The sequence below is a fragment of the Mobula hypostoma genome, chromosome 18, assembly GCF_963921235.1.
Source record: "Mobula hypostoma chromosome 18, sMobHyp1.1, whole genome shotgun sequence".
Lineage (NCBI taxonomy): Eukaryota > Metazoa > Chordata > Chondrichthyes > Myliobatiformes > Myliobatidae > Mobula > Mobula hypostoma.
In genome coordinates, this window is record NC_086114.1 from 40,335,806 (window position 1) to 40,351,765 (window position 15,960).

The following is a 15,960-nucleotide window of genomic DNA, read 5'->3' on the forward strand; positions in this document are numbered from 1 at the left end:
CCTCTCCCACTCACCGGAGTTCGCCTGTCACCTTCAAGCTTGTCCTCGTCCCCCTCCCCCTTCTGGTTCCTTCCCCCGTCCTTTCCAGTCCTGACGAAGGGTCTCAGCCTGAAACATCCACTGTTTGTTCACTTCCACGGGCACTACTCGATCTCCTGAGTTCCGTCAGCATTTTGTGTGTAAACACGAGGAATTCTGCAGATGCTGGAAATTCAAGCAACACACTTCCTTTGGGATGTGTGTTACTAGCATTTCGTGGGTGATGCTCTTTATTTTCAGCTTCTACGGAATCTCGTGTTTACTGTATTCCGTCTTTCGCATGTCATGTGCTGCCACCTGCTGGAGCTCCTCTATAACTCAGCAAAATCTTAATGCAGTGAACAGTGCAATCTTCGTGTGCCAGAGCCAAATAGCAAGGTTTATGGACTAGGCGGAACTTGAAATTTAGCAAAAATTAGGGAGGCAAGGATTTGAATGTAGTCTGCAGAAATACTTTATACTTTATTGTCGTCAAACAATTGGTACTGGAACGTACAATCATCACAGCGATATTTGATTCTGCGCTTCCCACTCCCTGGATTACAAAATTAAATATTAAAACTAGTAAAAATTAGTAAATATTAAAAACTTAAATTATAAATCATAAATAGAAAATAGAAAAATGGGAGGTAAGGTAGTGCAAAAAAACCGAGAGGCAGGTCCGGATATTTGGAGGGTACGGCCCAGATCCGGGTCAGGATCCGTTCAGCAGTTTTATCACAGTTGGAAAGAAGCTGTTCCCAAATCTGGCCGTACGAGTCTTCAAGCTCCTGAGCCTTCTCCCGGAGGGAAGAGGGACGAAAAGTGTGTTGGCTGGGTGGGTTGTGTCCTTGATTATCCTGGCAGCACTGCTCCGACAGCGTGCGGTGTAAAGTGAGTCCACGGACGGAAGATTGGTTTGTGTGATGTGCTGCGCTGTGTTCACGATTTTCTGCAGCTTCTTCCGGTCTTGGACAGGACAACTTCCATACCAGGTTGTGATGCACCCTAGAAGAATGCTTTCTACGGTCAATATTTAAGCATGTGGCAGCAGAAACTTAAACTGATTGAAGTTTATGGGAATAATGTGGAAAACAATAACACAAATACTCAGCAGAGAGGATAGATACTTTATTGATCCGAAAGGAAATTTACAGTGTCACAGTAGCATTACAAGTGCACAGATACAAATATTAGAAGACAAGTAGAAAAAAATAAAAAAAATAAATTACCGCAAACAGTCGCACAGGAGGGAGCCATAACTTCCCCGGCTATAGGTTGACTCATTATAGCGCCTAACGGCCGAGGGTAAGAATGACCTAATATAGCGCTCCTTGGAGCAGCGCAATTGTCTTAGTCTATTATCAAAGGTGCTCCTCTGTTCAGCCAAGGTGGCATGCAGAGGGTGAGAAACATTGTCCAGAATTGCCAGGATTTTCCGGAGGGTCCTTTGTTCTACCGCAGCCTCCAGTGTGTCCAGGTTGACTCCGATAACAGAGCCAGCCTTTCTAATCAGTTTATTGAGGCTGTTGATGTCATTGCCCCAGCACAACACCCCATTGAAGACTGTGCTATTGTGGCTGCTGTGACTGATATTGACTATTTGGGCCAAAGGGTCAACAGCAGTTATACAAAACAGGCCCTTTGGCCCAACCTCTCCATGCTAACCAACCTGAGCTAGTCCTACTTCCCTTCATTTGGCCCATATCGTACTAAACCTTTCCTATCTTTGTATCCGTTCAAACGTGTTTTAAACATCATTGTACCTGCCTCTGGCAACTTGTTCCATAAAACCACCACAATGTATGTGAAAAAGCTGCATCTCAGTTCCTCCTTTAATGTGTCTTCTCTCACCTTCGGGGCACCACAGTAGCATAGAGGTTAGCGTAATGCAATTACTGTGTCAGCAGCTCGAGTTCATTTCTCCCACTATCCATAAGGAATTGGCGCATTTTCCCCATGATCCCATTATTTTCCTCCAGGTGCTCTGGTTTCCTCCCACATGCTAAAGACATGTTGGTTAATAGGTCACATGGGTATAATTGGGAGCTTGGTCTCGTTAGACTGTGCCTAACACGGGTGTACTTAATATTTTCTATATTAAGAAAATAACCTGTGTCCTCTATTTCTAAACTCCCCCACCCTTGGACAAAGACTGCCCATCCATCTCATGATATTATATAACTCTATAAAGTCACCTGTCAGCCTCCTACGCTTCAGGGACAAAAGCCCCAGCCTATCCATATAGCACAAGTCCTCCAGTCCAGACAACATCCTTATGAATGATAGATTTTAGAGAGACTGTAGGAACGAGAACCCCAGTGGTGAATGTACATCAGTCTTTGACAGTGGCTAGACAGTTTGAGAATGAATATAATCTTCACCTTTATTAATTGAGGAATACTTTGCAACATAGATATAAGGCTATGTGAAGTCTTTATAATGCACTAGTCAGGCCCCAGCTAGTCTTGCAACCATTTCCCAGTGAACGATAGAAGGAAGCAACAAGATGCTGGAGGAACTTGGCAGGTCAGGCGGCAGATGCACAGCTGATGTTTCAGGTCAAAACTCTGCATTTGAGCAGATTCACCTGGACTTCGTCTCTGTGTCTCCAGGAAGGAGCGAGATTTGTTAGAATGGTATCAGAAATGAGGGACTGATCACATAGAGACGGGAGAAGATGGGATTGTTCTTGGAAAACTTGGGACCCTGGAGGAGCAGCATACAATGGAGCAAGATGCTGAAGGAACTGAGTGGATCAGGCAAGATGGTGTTAATCCGGCATCTTGTGCTGCTCTAGACTCCAGCAACAACGATTTCTTGTGCCTCCATCATGCTTGCAAAAGGCAAGGTTAGGATTGGTCTGGTGAAAGTGGTTATTGGTATACTATTGTCAAATGTACTAAGATACAGTGGAAAAACTTTGACTGTGTGCCATCCAAATGGATAGTTTCATACACAAATCGAACACCAGTTTAAATCGTGCTAACAGGAAGATACCATATCTACTGGCAAGAAGGAGGGTGATCTTCAAGTGGCAATCGTTATGTGGAATGCAGTGCTTCAGGAAGACAGCAGAAACAGATCCAACGTGTATTTCGAAAGGGAAGTTGCTAAATACTCAGTGGAAACCATTAGCAGGACTTGGGAAAATGAAAGGACTTGCGATAAACAACAGCCCAGGCCCAGCCTTCCCAACGACTGCCTCCATGATGCAGTTGAGCATGAGAGACTCTAAGAAATACTAAGGCACATTTGGCTTGAATAAAGTTTATTAAATATTGCATTTTGCAACCACAGCAGTAAATAAAGGCTCTTATCTTTTATCGGATCATGAAGCACTGCAAAAAGAAAAATAGCTCAACACAAGATGTCTGGTTATAAAGACCTGTAGCTCACAAAATTATGGTAAATATAAGGCATGATAGTGTTTGATTACATACAGCAGGGCTACGGTAGTCCCAGTGATCTACTGCTGTATTTCTGGACTTTAAAGAAAAAGCAAAGTGGTTTTGCTGTTGAATTTCCTAAAATAAGATGAGAAGGAAATTTCCCAGTGGCTGGTGTTGTTTTAAACATATGGTTTTCATGGGCTAAGTTTTGCCAAGCTTTTCCCTCGGGTTTGCTGTACCGAGCTCCATTTCTTTCAGATAAACAGTAAAATTAAAGAGCTCTGTGGAGTGTTTCTCCGCTTTCAGTCCACCATTTAAATTCCTTTTGTTAAATTATTTTCTATACAAGATAAGTACACATTTTTTTATACAAAAATCAAATGTACATATTTACACAAAGCTTTATGCCAGCAATGGTTAATTCCCTTTGGTGAGGGGAAACGTGTGCTTTTTCTTTAAAAAATATATATTTTTTTATTTATAGATTGTGAAGCTGAAAGTATTACGAAATGTTGCGGCTCAAAGTGACTGTTAACAACTTAACAGATATGTTAAAGAAACTCATCCTATCTAAGCATCAGCCCAAAGATTTAGCTGTGGTAATTTGTTGCAAGGGGTGACATCTTCCTAGCTGGGGAATGAGGCTCAGTCACTTACGTGTGTTAGGTTTCTTACTAAAGCAATTCAAAATAATTACAGAGTGGAAAGGGAGAGGTTACTGTTGGTGATCAGAGGATAAACACTGCATTGGGCCATTAAATGGAGACTATTGATTGTAACCTGTTCTGGTCTAATTTCCATTTCATTGTCATTATTTGTGAAGTCAGAGCCCAGTAAATACCAGACCCTCTTCTAACCACACCGTTCCCCATCATACAGTCAGCTGCTCACCCCTCCAAATTCCCGCTGAACCTCTAACCGTTAACTTGGCGGCCGTAACACTCAGTCTGTGGGCAGGAGGGACGAAGGGAGATCAGGTTCTCACTCAGCACGGGGATCGACTTCCCCTTTGCGAAGGGGATCCCCAAACCCACCTGCTGCTGAGCCCACACGGCCGATGAACATCCACAGTCAGCAATCGCACACCCTAAGCTCACGTACAACTCATGCCTTCTCTCTTGCTCAGTGCATCCCAATTTTGTTCGGTGAAGGAAAGACACTTTATACTGTAAGCAGAATGTTTATGCCAGGCTGCAGACTCTGATGTGTTGCTCAGTTCATTCAACAGCTGAAAGAACCTCCACAAGTGTCACTGGAGAGTCGTTTCATCAAAAGTTCACTGTGAAGCCTGGCTCTACAAATTTAATGGCTTTACGTAGTTACCCGGAAACGTACCAAACTGCCGAGATCTTCTAGATGTACCTGTGTGAAGAGAGAAAACAATCTGTTGGGATGGAGATACTGGACTCCTGACATCAGCTGAGAGTGACCAGTGGAAGTGACCCAGCCCCAGACGTGAATGTTGCACCCAGGGGTGCTGTCCTTTTATTTTTTTCACTCAGAATCAGAAGGCCAGGGTTGACTGGCCACCCTTAACTATCCTTGAGAAGGTGGGTGAGAATCACCTTATTGAATCACTGCAATCCTGATTAGGGTAATCCTGTGTGTGGGAAGTTCCTAGATTTAGACCAAACAACAAAGGGTGACATACCGTCTGTCTGACCAGAGCAACATGCTGGAGGAACTCAGCAGGTCAGGCAGTATCTATGGAGAGGAATAAACAGTCGACATTTCGGGTTGAGACCCTTCATCAGGACTGCAAAGGAAGAAGTGAGAATAAGAAGGTGGGGGGAGGGGAAGGAGTACAAGCTGGCAGGTGACAGGTGAGAGGGAAGGAGGATGAGTCAGGGAGAGGGGATAAAGTGAGAAGCTGAGAGGCAATATTTTTTATTTATTTATTGAGATACAGCGCAAGCAGGCCCTTCTGGCCCCTTGAGCAACACCGCCCAGCAATCCCTCAATTTAATGCCAGCCTAATCACGAGACACTTTACAATGGCAAACTAACCTTCCGACCGTTATGCCCTTGGACTGTGGGAGGAAACAGGAGCACCAAGAGCAAACCCACGTGGTCGTGGGCAAACGTACAAATTCCTTACCCACAGGATGAGGTATAGGCTGAAGAAGAAGAAATCCAATCAGACAGGAGAGTGGACCATGGGAGAAACAGGAAGAGGAAGAGCACCAGAGCAGGGTGAGGAGAAGAGAAGGGGGTAAGAGGGGAGCCCAAATGGGGAATGGAAAAAGAGAGGGAAGGGGGTAAATTACAAAAAGTTCGAGAAATCTAAGTTCACGCCATCAGGTTTGAGGCCAGCCCGATAGTAACACCTCCTCCAACCTGGGAGTGGGCTCATCATGGCAGTAGAGGAGGCCATGAACCAACATATTGGAATAGGAAAGGGAAATAAAGTTAAAATAGCTGGCTATGAGAAAACTCTTAATTTTTGTGGACGGAGCAAAGGTGCTTGATGAAGCAGTCTCCCAATCTACATCAAGTCTCACCGATATAAAGGAGGCCACACTGGGAGCACCATACACAGCAGAAGACCCTGACAGACTTGCAGTTTAAGTGTCACCTCAGCTGGAAGGACTGTGTGGGGCCCTGAATCATCATGAGGAAGCTGGTGAAGGGGTTGATGCAACACCTGTCATGCTTACAGGTATAAGTGCTTACAGAGAGTGAGATCAGTGGGGAGGGATGAGTGGACAAAGGAGTCATGTAGAGAGCAATCCCTGTAGAAAGAAGAGTAGGGGTGGGGTGAAGAAAAAGGTATATTTAGTGGCAGGATCCCATTGAAGATGGCAGAAGTTAGAGAAAATGAGGTGCTGGATGCAGAGGCTCATGTTTGGTAGGTAAGGACAAGGGAATTCTATTCCTGTTAAGGTGGGTTCTATTCCTGGGAAGATGGGTTCAGGATGGATGTCTGGGAAATGAAGGCAAGGGAAGCATCAATGTTGGAGGAAGGGAAACCCTGTTCTTTGAAGCAGGGGAACATCTCAGATGTTCTGGAATAGAAACCTCATTCTGTGAACAGATGTAAGAGAGACAGAGGATCTGAGAAAAGGGAAAATCATTTCTACAAGTGACAGGGTAGGATGAGGTAAAAATCAGATTAATGAGGTGCACATGTGTACCTAATAAAATGGCCACTGAGTGTACATTCAATGGCTTTACATCAGGGAGATAACTCTGGAGAAAAAGGTCCTCCTCATTTCTGCTGAAATGGACAACCATTTGTTTCCAGTAAGATGGTGGCATGCTTGGTCGCAGCGGCCTCTCCAGGTCCAACAAGATGGTGCAAATGTTTGTCAAACTTTTTCTTGTGATTGTAAGACCCTGTTGGACATTGGTAACACAAAATACTGCAGGTCTGGCTCTTTGGCAGAGACTGATGGTGAGAAAGCTGTGTAACCTCGGTTGTCGTGCAGACCAGGCCCTCATGCCGCTGTGTCGCCTGTTACAGCCACCCAGGGAGGAAGTTTCAGAGGCGGTATGGGAGAGAAAAGATGCATGGCAGGAGTGCTGGGTTGGGGGATGGCTCTCCTGCTGGTACTGCTCTCCAGTGTTTGCTCCCTGGAAGACAAGCTGGATTGCCCTCATTTGCGGCTGATCCAGTGGGAGATGAGGAACTGCTGCATGCCTGTTCTAGCAGAAACATAGCTCCAGGCCAACATCCCATACACCATCACACTTCAGGCCATGTCACTCAGGGACTTGTGCAGATTTTATTTTGTGACTGTTTGTGCTGTCGTAACTATATTGGCTGTGTACTATGTGTGATATTATGTTTTGCATCTTGGCCCCAGGGCGATATTTCATTTAGCTGTAAACATGCGTATGGTTGAATGACAATTAAACTTTAACCCCTCACTCTGCAGCTATTTCTCCAAACATCTTCCCTTTATTTTATCCACCTTTACGGCATCTCACCAAGAGCCTTCTAAAAACCAAATTCCCCACATCCCCTGCTCCCCTTTAATCCTCCTACATTTTACATTATTAAACAATCTGAGCAAATTTGTCAAATAACATTTCCCTTCCATAAAATGACAGTGTCGTTGCTTGGTTGTCCTATAATTTTCTAAATGTGCTGTTAGTATCTCATTAGCAATGGTTTCCCATAACAGTACCCAGAACACAGAACATAGGTGCAGCACAACAACAGATACTTCAGCTCCCTGTGTCTGTGCTGATCATGATGCCATACAAAACTAATCCCACCTGCAGATGCTCAAACAATATTTAAGAACAACGTTAGTACCTAATGGTTAGCACACTCATATTGGGTCAAAGAGCCTGTTTCCTTCCCTTGCATTGAAGATGCGATGAGTCTGTGACAGGCGTTAGGCTAACTGCCAACAAATTGCTAACTTCCTGCCTTTCCCCCTTCCTTGAACACTGGTGTTATATTTTTGGTTTCCATTCCTTGGGAACCTCTCCAAAATCCAGAATTGGAGGACTGAGAGAGAGCCCAGTCTTTGGAAGTGCCAAATTTTGGATGAGATGTTCTGTTTGTCTGTTCCCACTAGTTGTAGTTTAAGATGCCTTAATGATTTGGAGTTCTGCTATCCTCACCCAACACCACGGACGTGGAGCACATCTTGAAATCGCTATTGGTGGAATCACCTGGGGTGCACAGACTGCCGAGTTTCATCACTGTACAATAGTATCTACATTTCAGTAATACTTAATGGGTTTGAAATGCTTTAGCTACAGAGGCTACTAAAGATGCAAGTTCCTTAATCCCCTACCATGTGTTAGAGAGATCACCAGTACACATGCCTGTTCTTTTATTCTATGTATATTGCTACAGCATGGTCCCCTGCTTACCAACAAACCAGCCATCATCACACTTCTCCATCACGTCAACAACATCACCTTCCCGAAGTTCCAGCTCATCTTCGTTCTGTGGGATGTAGCTATATAATGCCTGGAATCTAGGAGAAAGCATTCCAAACAATAGTGTAAAAAAAATCAAGAAATTATTGCAAAAGATATCTTCAGAGTTTATATGCTGCATGTGTCCTCTCCCACTGACGTGTCCCTTGATTTCTTCTCCCTTGGGTTTTTCCAGCTTCCTCATAAAAACGTCACTGTAATTTGCCATAAGCACATCTTGTGTGGGAAGCAATGCTCTCACCACACTCCAAATAAAGAGGTTTTTATTTCTGACCACTCCAATATCCTGCCCCTAGTTCTAACTTCCCCAACCACTAAAATAAATGAGATTTGAAGTGGTTAAATGAATAAATGCAAAATAGTCAGTTCTTTTCAAAATAGCGCTTTACTTACCCTGCCTAATTTCCTATTGTCCTGAATTTCCAGCTCCCACTTTTCTCCCCCTTGAGTATTGACTCCTGCTTGGATAGCTTCCTTCTCTAATGTACCCACAAGATCGTTTATGCTGAGTAGCCTGTTGTCACCCTGAACTTCTTCAATGGTATGTGCTTCGAGTGTATTTCTCCACTCGTCCCCACTTTCTCTTATAACCTTGTATATTTTTCTGAGGTTTTAGTCACTCCTTGATAATATTTCCCCTTTTAGCCCACTCTCAATTCTCCTCCTATTAAGCTGTGAAGCTCTTAGGTATTTCTTACATTATAGGTAAGAGAAGCAAGCCCTACCCGCTCAGGCCAAACAAGATGCCCACCTAAACTAGTTCCATTTTCTTGCATTTGGCCCAAACCCCTCGTATCCATGCACCTGTCCTAATGTGTATTAAACATTGTTATTTTACCTGTCTCAACACTCCCTCTGGCAACTTGTTCCACTTGCACTCTGCATGAAGTTGTTGCTCGTCAGGTCTCTTTTAAATTTTTCCCCTCTTACCTTAAAGTTTATAATTCCCTTTCTCTGGGATAAAGACAGTATGTAGTTACTCTGTCTGACGTTGTGCCAATACACATTGCTTGTTGCTGTGAAAGTGAGAACATAACCTAATTCTGAATCCACACGTGTTGTTGCATCACGATTATAATCCAATTTAAGACCATTATTTATCCATAGTCAATTCTCCCGCTCTCTTGGAGCTACTAAATCCAATTGTAACAGCTCCACAGCCTAAAGCAGCAAACCCAAGATCATTTGAACATAGAATATAGAACACTTCATATCTTTTGGCTCACAATTTCATAAAGAATTTTTAACCTACTCTAAGGTCAATCTAACCCATCCTTCCTACAGAGGCTAGAGAAAATCTGCAGATGTTGGAAATCTGAGCCAAAGGGTTTCAGCCCGAAATGTCGACAGCACTTTTTTCCATAGACACTGCCTGGCCTGCTGAGTTCCTCCGGCATTTTGTGTGTGTTACTCTCTAATTGGCCTCCATTTTTTATATCATCCATGTGCCTATTTTAACAGATTCTTAAACGTCCCTAATGTATCTGCTTCTAACACCACCCACGGCAGTGTGCTCCACACATCCTCCACTCTCTGTTTAAAAAACTTACCTCTGATATCCCCCAATTACTTTCATCCAATCACCTTAAAATTATGGATCAGAGGTGTCAATATGCCAATTAATGACTTTTGGTGGAGGTCAGGTTTGTTACAGGAAGAATGTGGATTGAAAGCCCCATGCACGAATACTTACAAGGTAGTTGGAGTTTGGCTCCATTCAAGACTGCTCCCTCGTTGCTGCCCCTGAGGTTGGTGAGAAATGATGAAAGACTGTTTACTGTCATGGGGAGACACCTTGTGCCGAGAGTGAAGTGGGTAAGAAAGGTTACTGCAGTAATGAACAGACTTTTCTGCAATGTTCATGATCTCATTGCAAACTGTCTCCTGTCAGTTGGACCATCCGAGAGCATCAAGCACCAAGTGAACAAGAGGAAAGAGAGAAGAGGGGTGGGGTGTGGGGGGTGCATTCCAAACACATCGTGGGATTCCAGCAAGTTATAGGAGGTCGGAGATCCGGGAAATCGCAGTGGTGTAGAATAATCCAAAGGCAAGCATGAAAAAATAGGCAAGATATAGAAGAAGCACAGATTTAATTCCAGGATTAAAAAGTGCAGCACAAAGATGCAGTAGTTAGTAATAAAAAACATCAACTATTAATAGTCATGCTTGCTATCAGTAAATTAAATTTATAAACAGAAATCATGCTCTCGGTCAATCACAAACCAAAAACTCAATCATCATCTCACTACTAACATCTAACATTTAAAGCTCATCACTGCTGCCTGGAACACGATCTAGGTAAATTACAAACATTAGTTTAGTACAACGGCTTTCAAGTTTTGCAAAGCCCTGTCACGTGATTTGCGTCTTACCACGTAGCTCTTTTCGGACTCTGTCAGATCTGGTCCTCGCAATGATTGGTGGGGAGGCTGTGGTCATCAGGCAAATTATAAGGGGAAAAATTGCAGCATGTGTTATTGGCTTCACACAGACTATACAAAGGCTATCAGCATTTTTAATAACATGACAAACTCGATAAGCTCAATAGCAGGGAATGGACTAGGAGACAGCACAGAGGAAGATTGTCAGCAAATATTAGCACTCTAGGACAATGAGAGCAGATCAAAATAAACGCGACAGTCCAAGCGACACGAGGGAAGAAAATGAAAAGCTTAGAGGAAGGAGATGAGAGGTATGTGGAAGAGTCAGTTTCCTTTGGGAAATAATTCAGATGCTTATATACAATGGAAAAATATCAATACGTACTTGAAACTCAATGTTTATCCAAGACATTACCCCTTACCACAGACTCTTTAGCTGGTCACTGAAGAGGGCACAAGCCCAGAATGTCTCACTCTCTCCTTGTATTAAATTGGAAGCAGAAGGAAGGAGGGAAAACCTTTCTAAAACTCTGCCACAACATTATATTCAATGTTGGTCACCTTTGTCTAGGATGGATGCAAAGACATTATGGAGGGTCCAGGAAAAATACTGGAACAAGGAACTAGAGCTATTAGAATGGATTAGAGATACTAAGATAGCTTCCTTAGAAAAACTGAAGAGGAATTTGATAGAAGTATATAAAATGATGAAGGGCCCAGACACAGTTATCGAGGGAGGTTGCTCCCATTGAAGGTGTTCAGGATGCGAGGTTCCAAGTACAAATTAAGGAAGAATTTAATTAAAAGTCAGATGAGAAAACATTTTTATTTTTCTACACGGTGTGCAGTTGGATGCTATGGGGACAGGTTCTAATCGACCTTCAGGAGCATTGATACAGTAGGGGTAAACCGGATAAGTGGTACTGTGGAGAAAAATTTCCAAGGAAGAGCTGGTGGGTTGGAACCAGAAAGCTGCTCAGGTGGAGTGCTGGCATGGATAAGATGGGTTGAATGGCCTCCTGCTGTGTTGTATCGATTACGCCCGTGTACTGATGCAGGGTCTCAACCTGAAGTATCAATTACCCCTCTGCCTCCACAGAAGCTCCTCGGCCAGCTGATTTCCTTCACCAATTTATTTACTGCTCCACTTTCCAACATCTTCCTTCTCTTGTGTCTCCATAATACCATCCACGATTATGAAGAGGAGGGGAGTTATTGCCTGGTTTCCATATTTATCCCTTAACTGATTTTACTAATGAAAAGATAAACCGAATATCTCGCTGCCATTTGTGGGATCTGGCTGTATACAAAATGGCTTCCACTGCCTTCTGCATAACAATAACGCCAATATTCAAGCGTACAGCACCGGCAATGAATCCTTTCGGGACACACTGATGTTACGTTTAAAGCTATGACTACTTCCTTGGTGATTGAGATTGGCACCGTGAGTCACAAGCCTACTGCAAGTAGCATTCACATAAGTGTATGGGATTATTTGGGCTCTCCCTCCATGAGCAAGGCACTGTCACCTGAGGTGCCCCAACAAGGTCCTACAAAGAACTCCACGGAGGAGTGGTAACCTGGGCCTTGCTGGAGTCTGTTTGGGGCATCAGCTAATCCAGAAAACCTCAAGGGAGTAATGGAGCAACAAACAAAAGTGCTGGATGAACTCAACAGGTCATGAAGCACCTGTTCAATTTCCTGATGCAGGGTTTCAATGCAAAACATTCCTCGTCCCCCCTCACCCCACACAGATACTGCTTAACCTGAGTTCTCCAGAAGATTGTTTGTTGTTCCAGTTTCTAGCAGCTTCCGTCCTATGCCTCTAAATGGAGATGTTGAGAGGTCTGATTAGCCTTCAGATCAATCCAGCACTTCCTCTAGAGGAGAACTTCCCTAAACCATGACCACCATCAAGTAGTACTGCTGAAGCTGAAAAGATCTTTGGGATGTGCTGAGATTGGGGAAGGCACTACAGAAATGCAGCAGATAACATTGAAGTCTCCTTCAATTCACAATCTGCTAATAGTTTGGCAAACAACATGAAGGACACTTACCACAAGAGAAGAATTCAGGGTGTTAACTGGAGAGTCAGAAAACACCACTGGACTCCTGGAAAACCTTCCTCCAGTTCCACTGTCACTTCTTGAGTTAGGCTGGTGACAGAAAAGCACAAATTCATCTAAATATTTCTCCTGACAGGCCAGCAAGAGTTTGAAAGAATAGTGGTGAGTTTACAAAATAATAGGTGTAAAAAGAGGGGGAAAAAACGCATAAGAAGCAGTAGTAAGAGGGAACGGCAGGGAAGGAGAGAAGTACAAGGGTCAAATCAGGAGAGAGACCTGGTGAACACAAAGGACAGAAGCAGTAGAGGCAGCTCCTGGTAGCAGGGACACAGGAGTGAAAGTGTTGGCATGAGAACCAGCGATGACATGAAGACGGGAATTAGAGGGCGCATCTGAAAAGAATGTGGCTAGGTTGTGGGCAGTTATTGCTTTATGCAGTAGAATGACACACTCCTACAGGTTTCATGCAGCGTCATTTTCTAGACAAGCTCTAGAACAGGTCCCAGAGACCAGGCACATTCCTGCACACATCTCCATGTGAAGCCCCTTGTCAAGTGGAGGGCAAAGTCAAGCATATGGAATGCAGAAGTCGCCAAGGTACTGCAGGTACGAGAAGGTACAACTAAAAGCCTTCTGTCCCACAGGTGTTGTGATCCACTCATTCATCCACCCAAGCAGTGCGTGCACCTCCCCATCACTGCACTCTGTGAGGTTGCAAATGCCCCAGGGTTGCCTTGGAGAATCCGAGGTGGTCTGGACAACTCTAGGGATTAAAGATTCATCCATGAACACAGCAGTGAAGGCACCAGGAAAATAAATCCTCAAGGTTTAAAAGCTATTTCCCTGGGAATAGTTCAGCGCGTTAGTGTGAGGTGAGGGGCAAAGCTGTTTAGTGAGGGAAAGGTCACATGACAACCCCCACCAGGAACAAATCCAATCCACTGATGACAGTGAAGGGATCGATGAACAAGGGGAAAGGTTCAGAGTTTGGGGCAGAGTGTAGTGCGGGGGGAGAAAGAGGTGCAGGGAGAAGGGGTGGAGGTGGAAGGGCAGAAGGAAGTGGGGCGGGAGATGGGAATGGGTCAGTGGTGGGAGGGAATGAGACAGAGGGAAGAGGAGGAATGGAAGTCCATTGAAAACCAACAGGTTCTTCAACAGCTCCTGTCACTGACACAGCACTGGGGCAGCGGCAACAGATTCTCCTGTTTGGTTGTGGTTCAAAGGTTGCCTGGCATTCACAGCCTTCTCCACTCTCCACCCCCACCCCCACCCAAGTTCACTACTGAGGGCAGTAAAAGATATCACTGGATATACAGTCTCATTATGGCTAAGGTGGACATCCAACCTGTCAGGACATTATTAGACCAGAGGGTTCAACGATCATACTTGATGTTCCACAGTGGGATTGAAGCTGTACCTCTGCCCATTGCCAAGCTGCAGGATTGTTGTCCAGTTAATTAAACAGAGTTCCCACAGAGCTGGGTTAATTTGTTGGGTGCTGCCATGCTGTGTTGCACACGCAGGATACACACAATACCATGCTGCGGGTACCTTCTCCACCGGCTTTGCTGGCTGCCTGCTCTCCCCTTGTACAATCCTTAGGAGCTCCTTGGAGAGTGCCCACTCCCCAGCAGCTATGGTGGGGAGCTTCTCCTCTTTTGCCTCCTGGTGCCTGCCCAGGTTGAGGCCGCCTGGACTTTGTACTCGGACAGTCGGAAGATCCTCCATCTCGCCCCTCCCGCTCTTTGCAGCAGTGAAATGACTGGCCACATTCACTGGACTTGAGCCGGGTGCCAGAAGTGAGGCGAAAGGAGAGGACGATGTATAACCTCCGGTGGTTGGAGAGGGCGTGTTCCGAACCTGCTCCCAAATACCTTGAGCAGGTTGCGGAGATCGGCCTGAGAGCTGTGGTGATTGTTCAGGGTAGGGCGCTGTTTCTCTGGCGAGGCTCCAGTGGGCGGGGCTCCTCGGCAGCAAAGAGTGCGCCCCCATCGAGTCGCGCAGGTAGCTCCTGTCAGAGGAGAGGCTTTCGGGAAGAGGAGGCAGCGGTGGAGTCGTGAGGGGAGTGTGGCTCGGGGACACACCTACAGTCAGCGAGATCCAGTCAGAGGTGACGGCTTGTAAATCTGGAGACACCACTCTACGGTAGTGAGACGGAGGAGGAGGAGGGAGAGGAGGAGATGGTGTAGGGCGAGCAGAATTACCAGAGAACTTCAAACAAAAAAGAGAAGAGAAAGACGTGAATCACTAGATAAAGGGGAAGAAATAACAAAAGGTCATTAAAATGGCTCAAACAGGTAAAATAAAGCAGTGGAAAACTGAAAGCAGCCAGGCTAGAAACCCAGTCCTGTGGTGTTGTCTATGCCTGTGCTCAGAGACTTAAAATTCCAGTCAGACAGAAGAAAACAGAGTACCCTCCATTTCCAGACCCTCCAAGAATCTGAACAGGCACTTCCCCGTCCAGGATTAATCTAGAAAATTAAACTCTATAGGCTAATGGCAGGTTGTAGGCACTATGCAAACTGCAACACCCTCCCTCTCACCCATACATCCAGTCCTAAACCAACCCAACTCGAAGGTCTGAAATTTAGCTACACTACTGGCACCCCAAGTTCAACGTCTCTCGCTGACAACAGCTACTTCCTGGCACACAGTGCCTGTTGCTAAGTACATCCCTGCCTGGAGAGATCTCCAACCTATATTCCATCCCCTCAGCTCTGTGCCCACCTGCCCCCTCCACTCCTGCACAGACACCAGCATCTAGATCCTCCGGTCTCTCTAAACACTCTTGGCCTCCCAAGCATCCAAAACCTTCCAACACCCTGACTCTCTGACTGACAGGTGCACCATCCCCACCCCCTATTGGGCCTCAATCAGTCTGACCCCTATCTGCTCAGTCGTTGACTGCCAGCCCTCTCCCTCCTACAGGCTCTCGACAACACACTGCCCTCTGCTCGCTCCTCAGTGAATGCCGAATCAGTGTGCTAGGCATCATGGGCACTGCTAGAGTTAGGTACCAGAAGTCAGAGATGGCTGGCGAGCTCTGATCCACCCATATACTGTTCTGCATTCACAGGCTGGTCCATGGAGTCACCCCAGAAACACTCAGACCCTTCAGCCCATCAGGTCCCCACCAACCATCAAGCACACTTTTGAACAAAACCCATTTTATTCCCCTCCCCCCGCATAATCTCATCAACTTCC

At 45.2% G+C, this 15,960-nt stretch overlaps 1 protein-coding gene across 12 annotated transcripts in view; it reads right to left on the reverse strand.

The window, feature by feature from the left end:
• Positions 1-2,662: 2,662 nt before the first annotated feature.
• LOC134358497 (sorbin and SH3 domain-containing protein 1) overlaps positions 2,663-15,960 on the reverse strand; it is a 214,518-nt gene continuing 201,220 nt past the window's right edge. For 4 of the 12 annotated variants that reach the window (XM_063070777.1, XM_063070775.1, XM_063070776.1 and 1 more), the window contains 6 exons: positions 14,308-14,967; positions 12,748-12,846; positions 10,682-10,738; positions 10,003-10,052; positions 8,241-8,347; positions 2,879-4,772 (listed from right to left, as the gene is read on the reverse strand). In XM_063070777.1, the coding sequence (XP_062926847.1) occupies positions 4,705-4,772; positions 8,241-8,347; positions 10,003-10,052; positions 10,682-10,738; positions 12,748-12,846; positions 14,308-14,967 (1,041 nt within the window). In that variant the 3' untranslated portion in view covers positions 2,879-4,704. Of the gene's footprint in view, positions 4,773-8,240; positions 8,348-10,002; positions 10,053-10,681; positions 10,739-12,747; positions 12,847-14,307; positions 14,968-15,960 lie in introns of all 12 variants that reach the window. The other 8 variants (XM_063070783.1, XM_063070778.1, XM_063070779.1 and 5 more) reach the window with 4 other exon arrangements.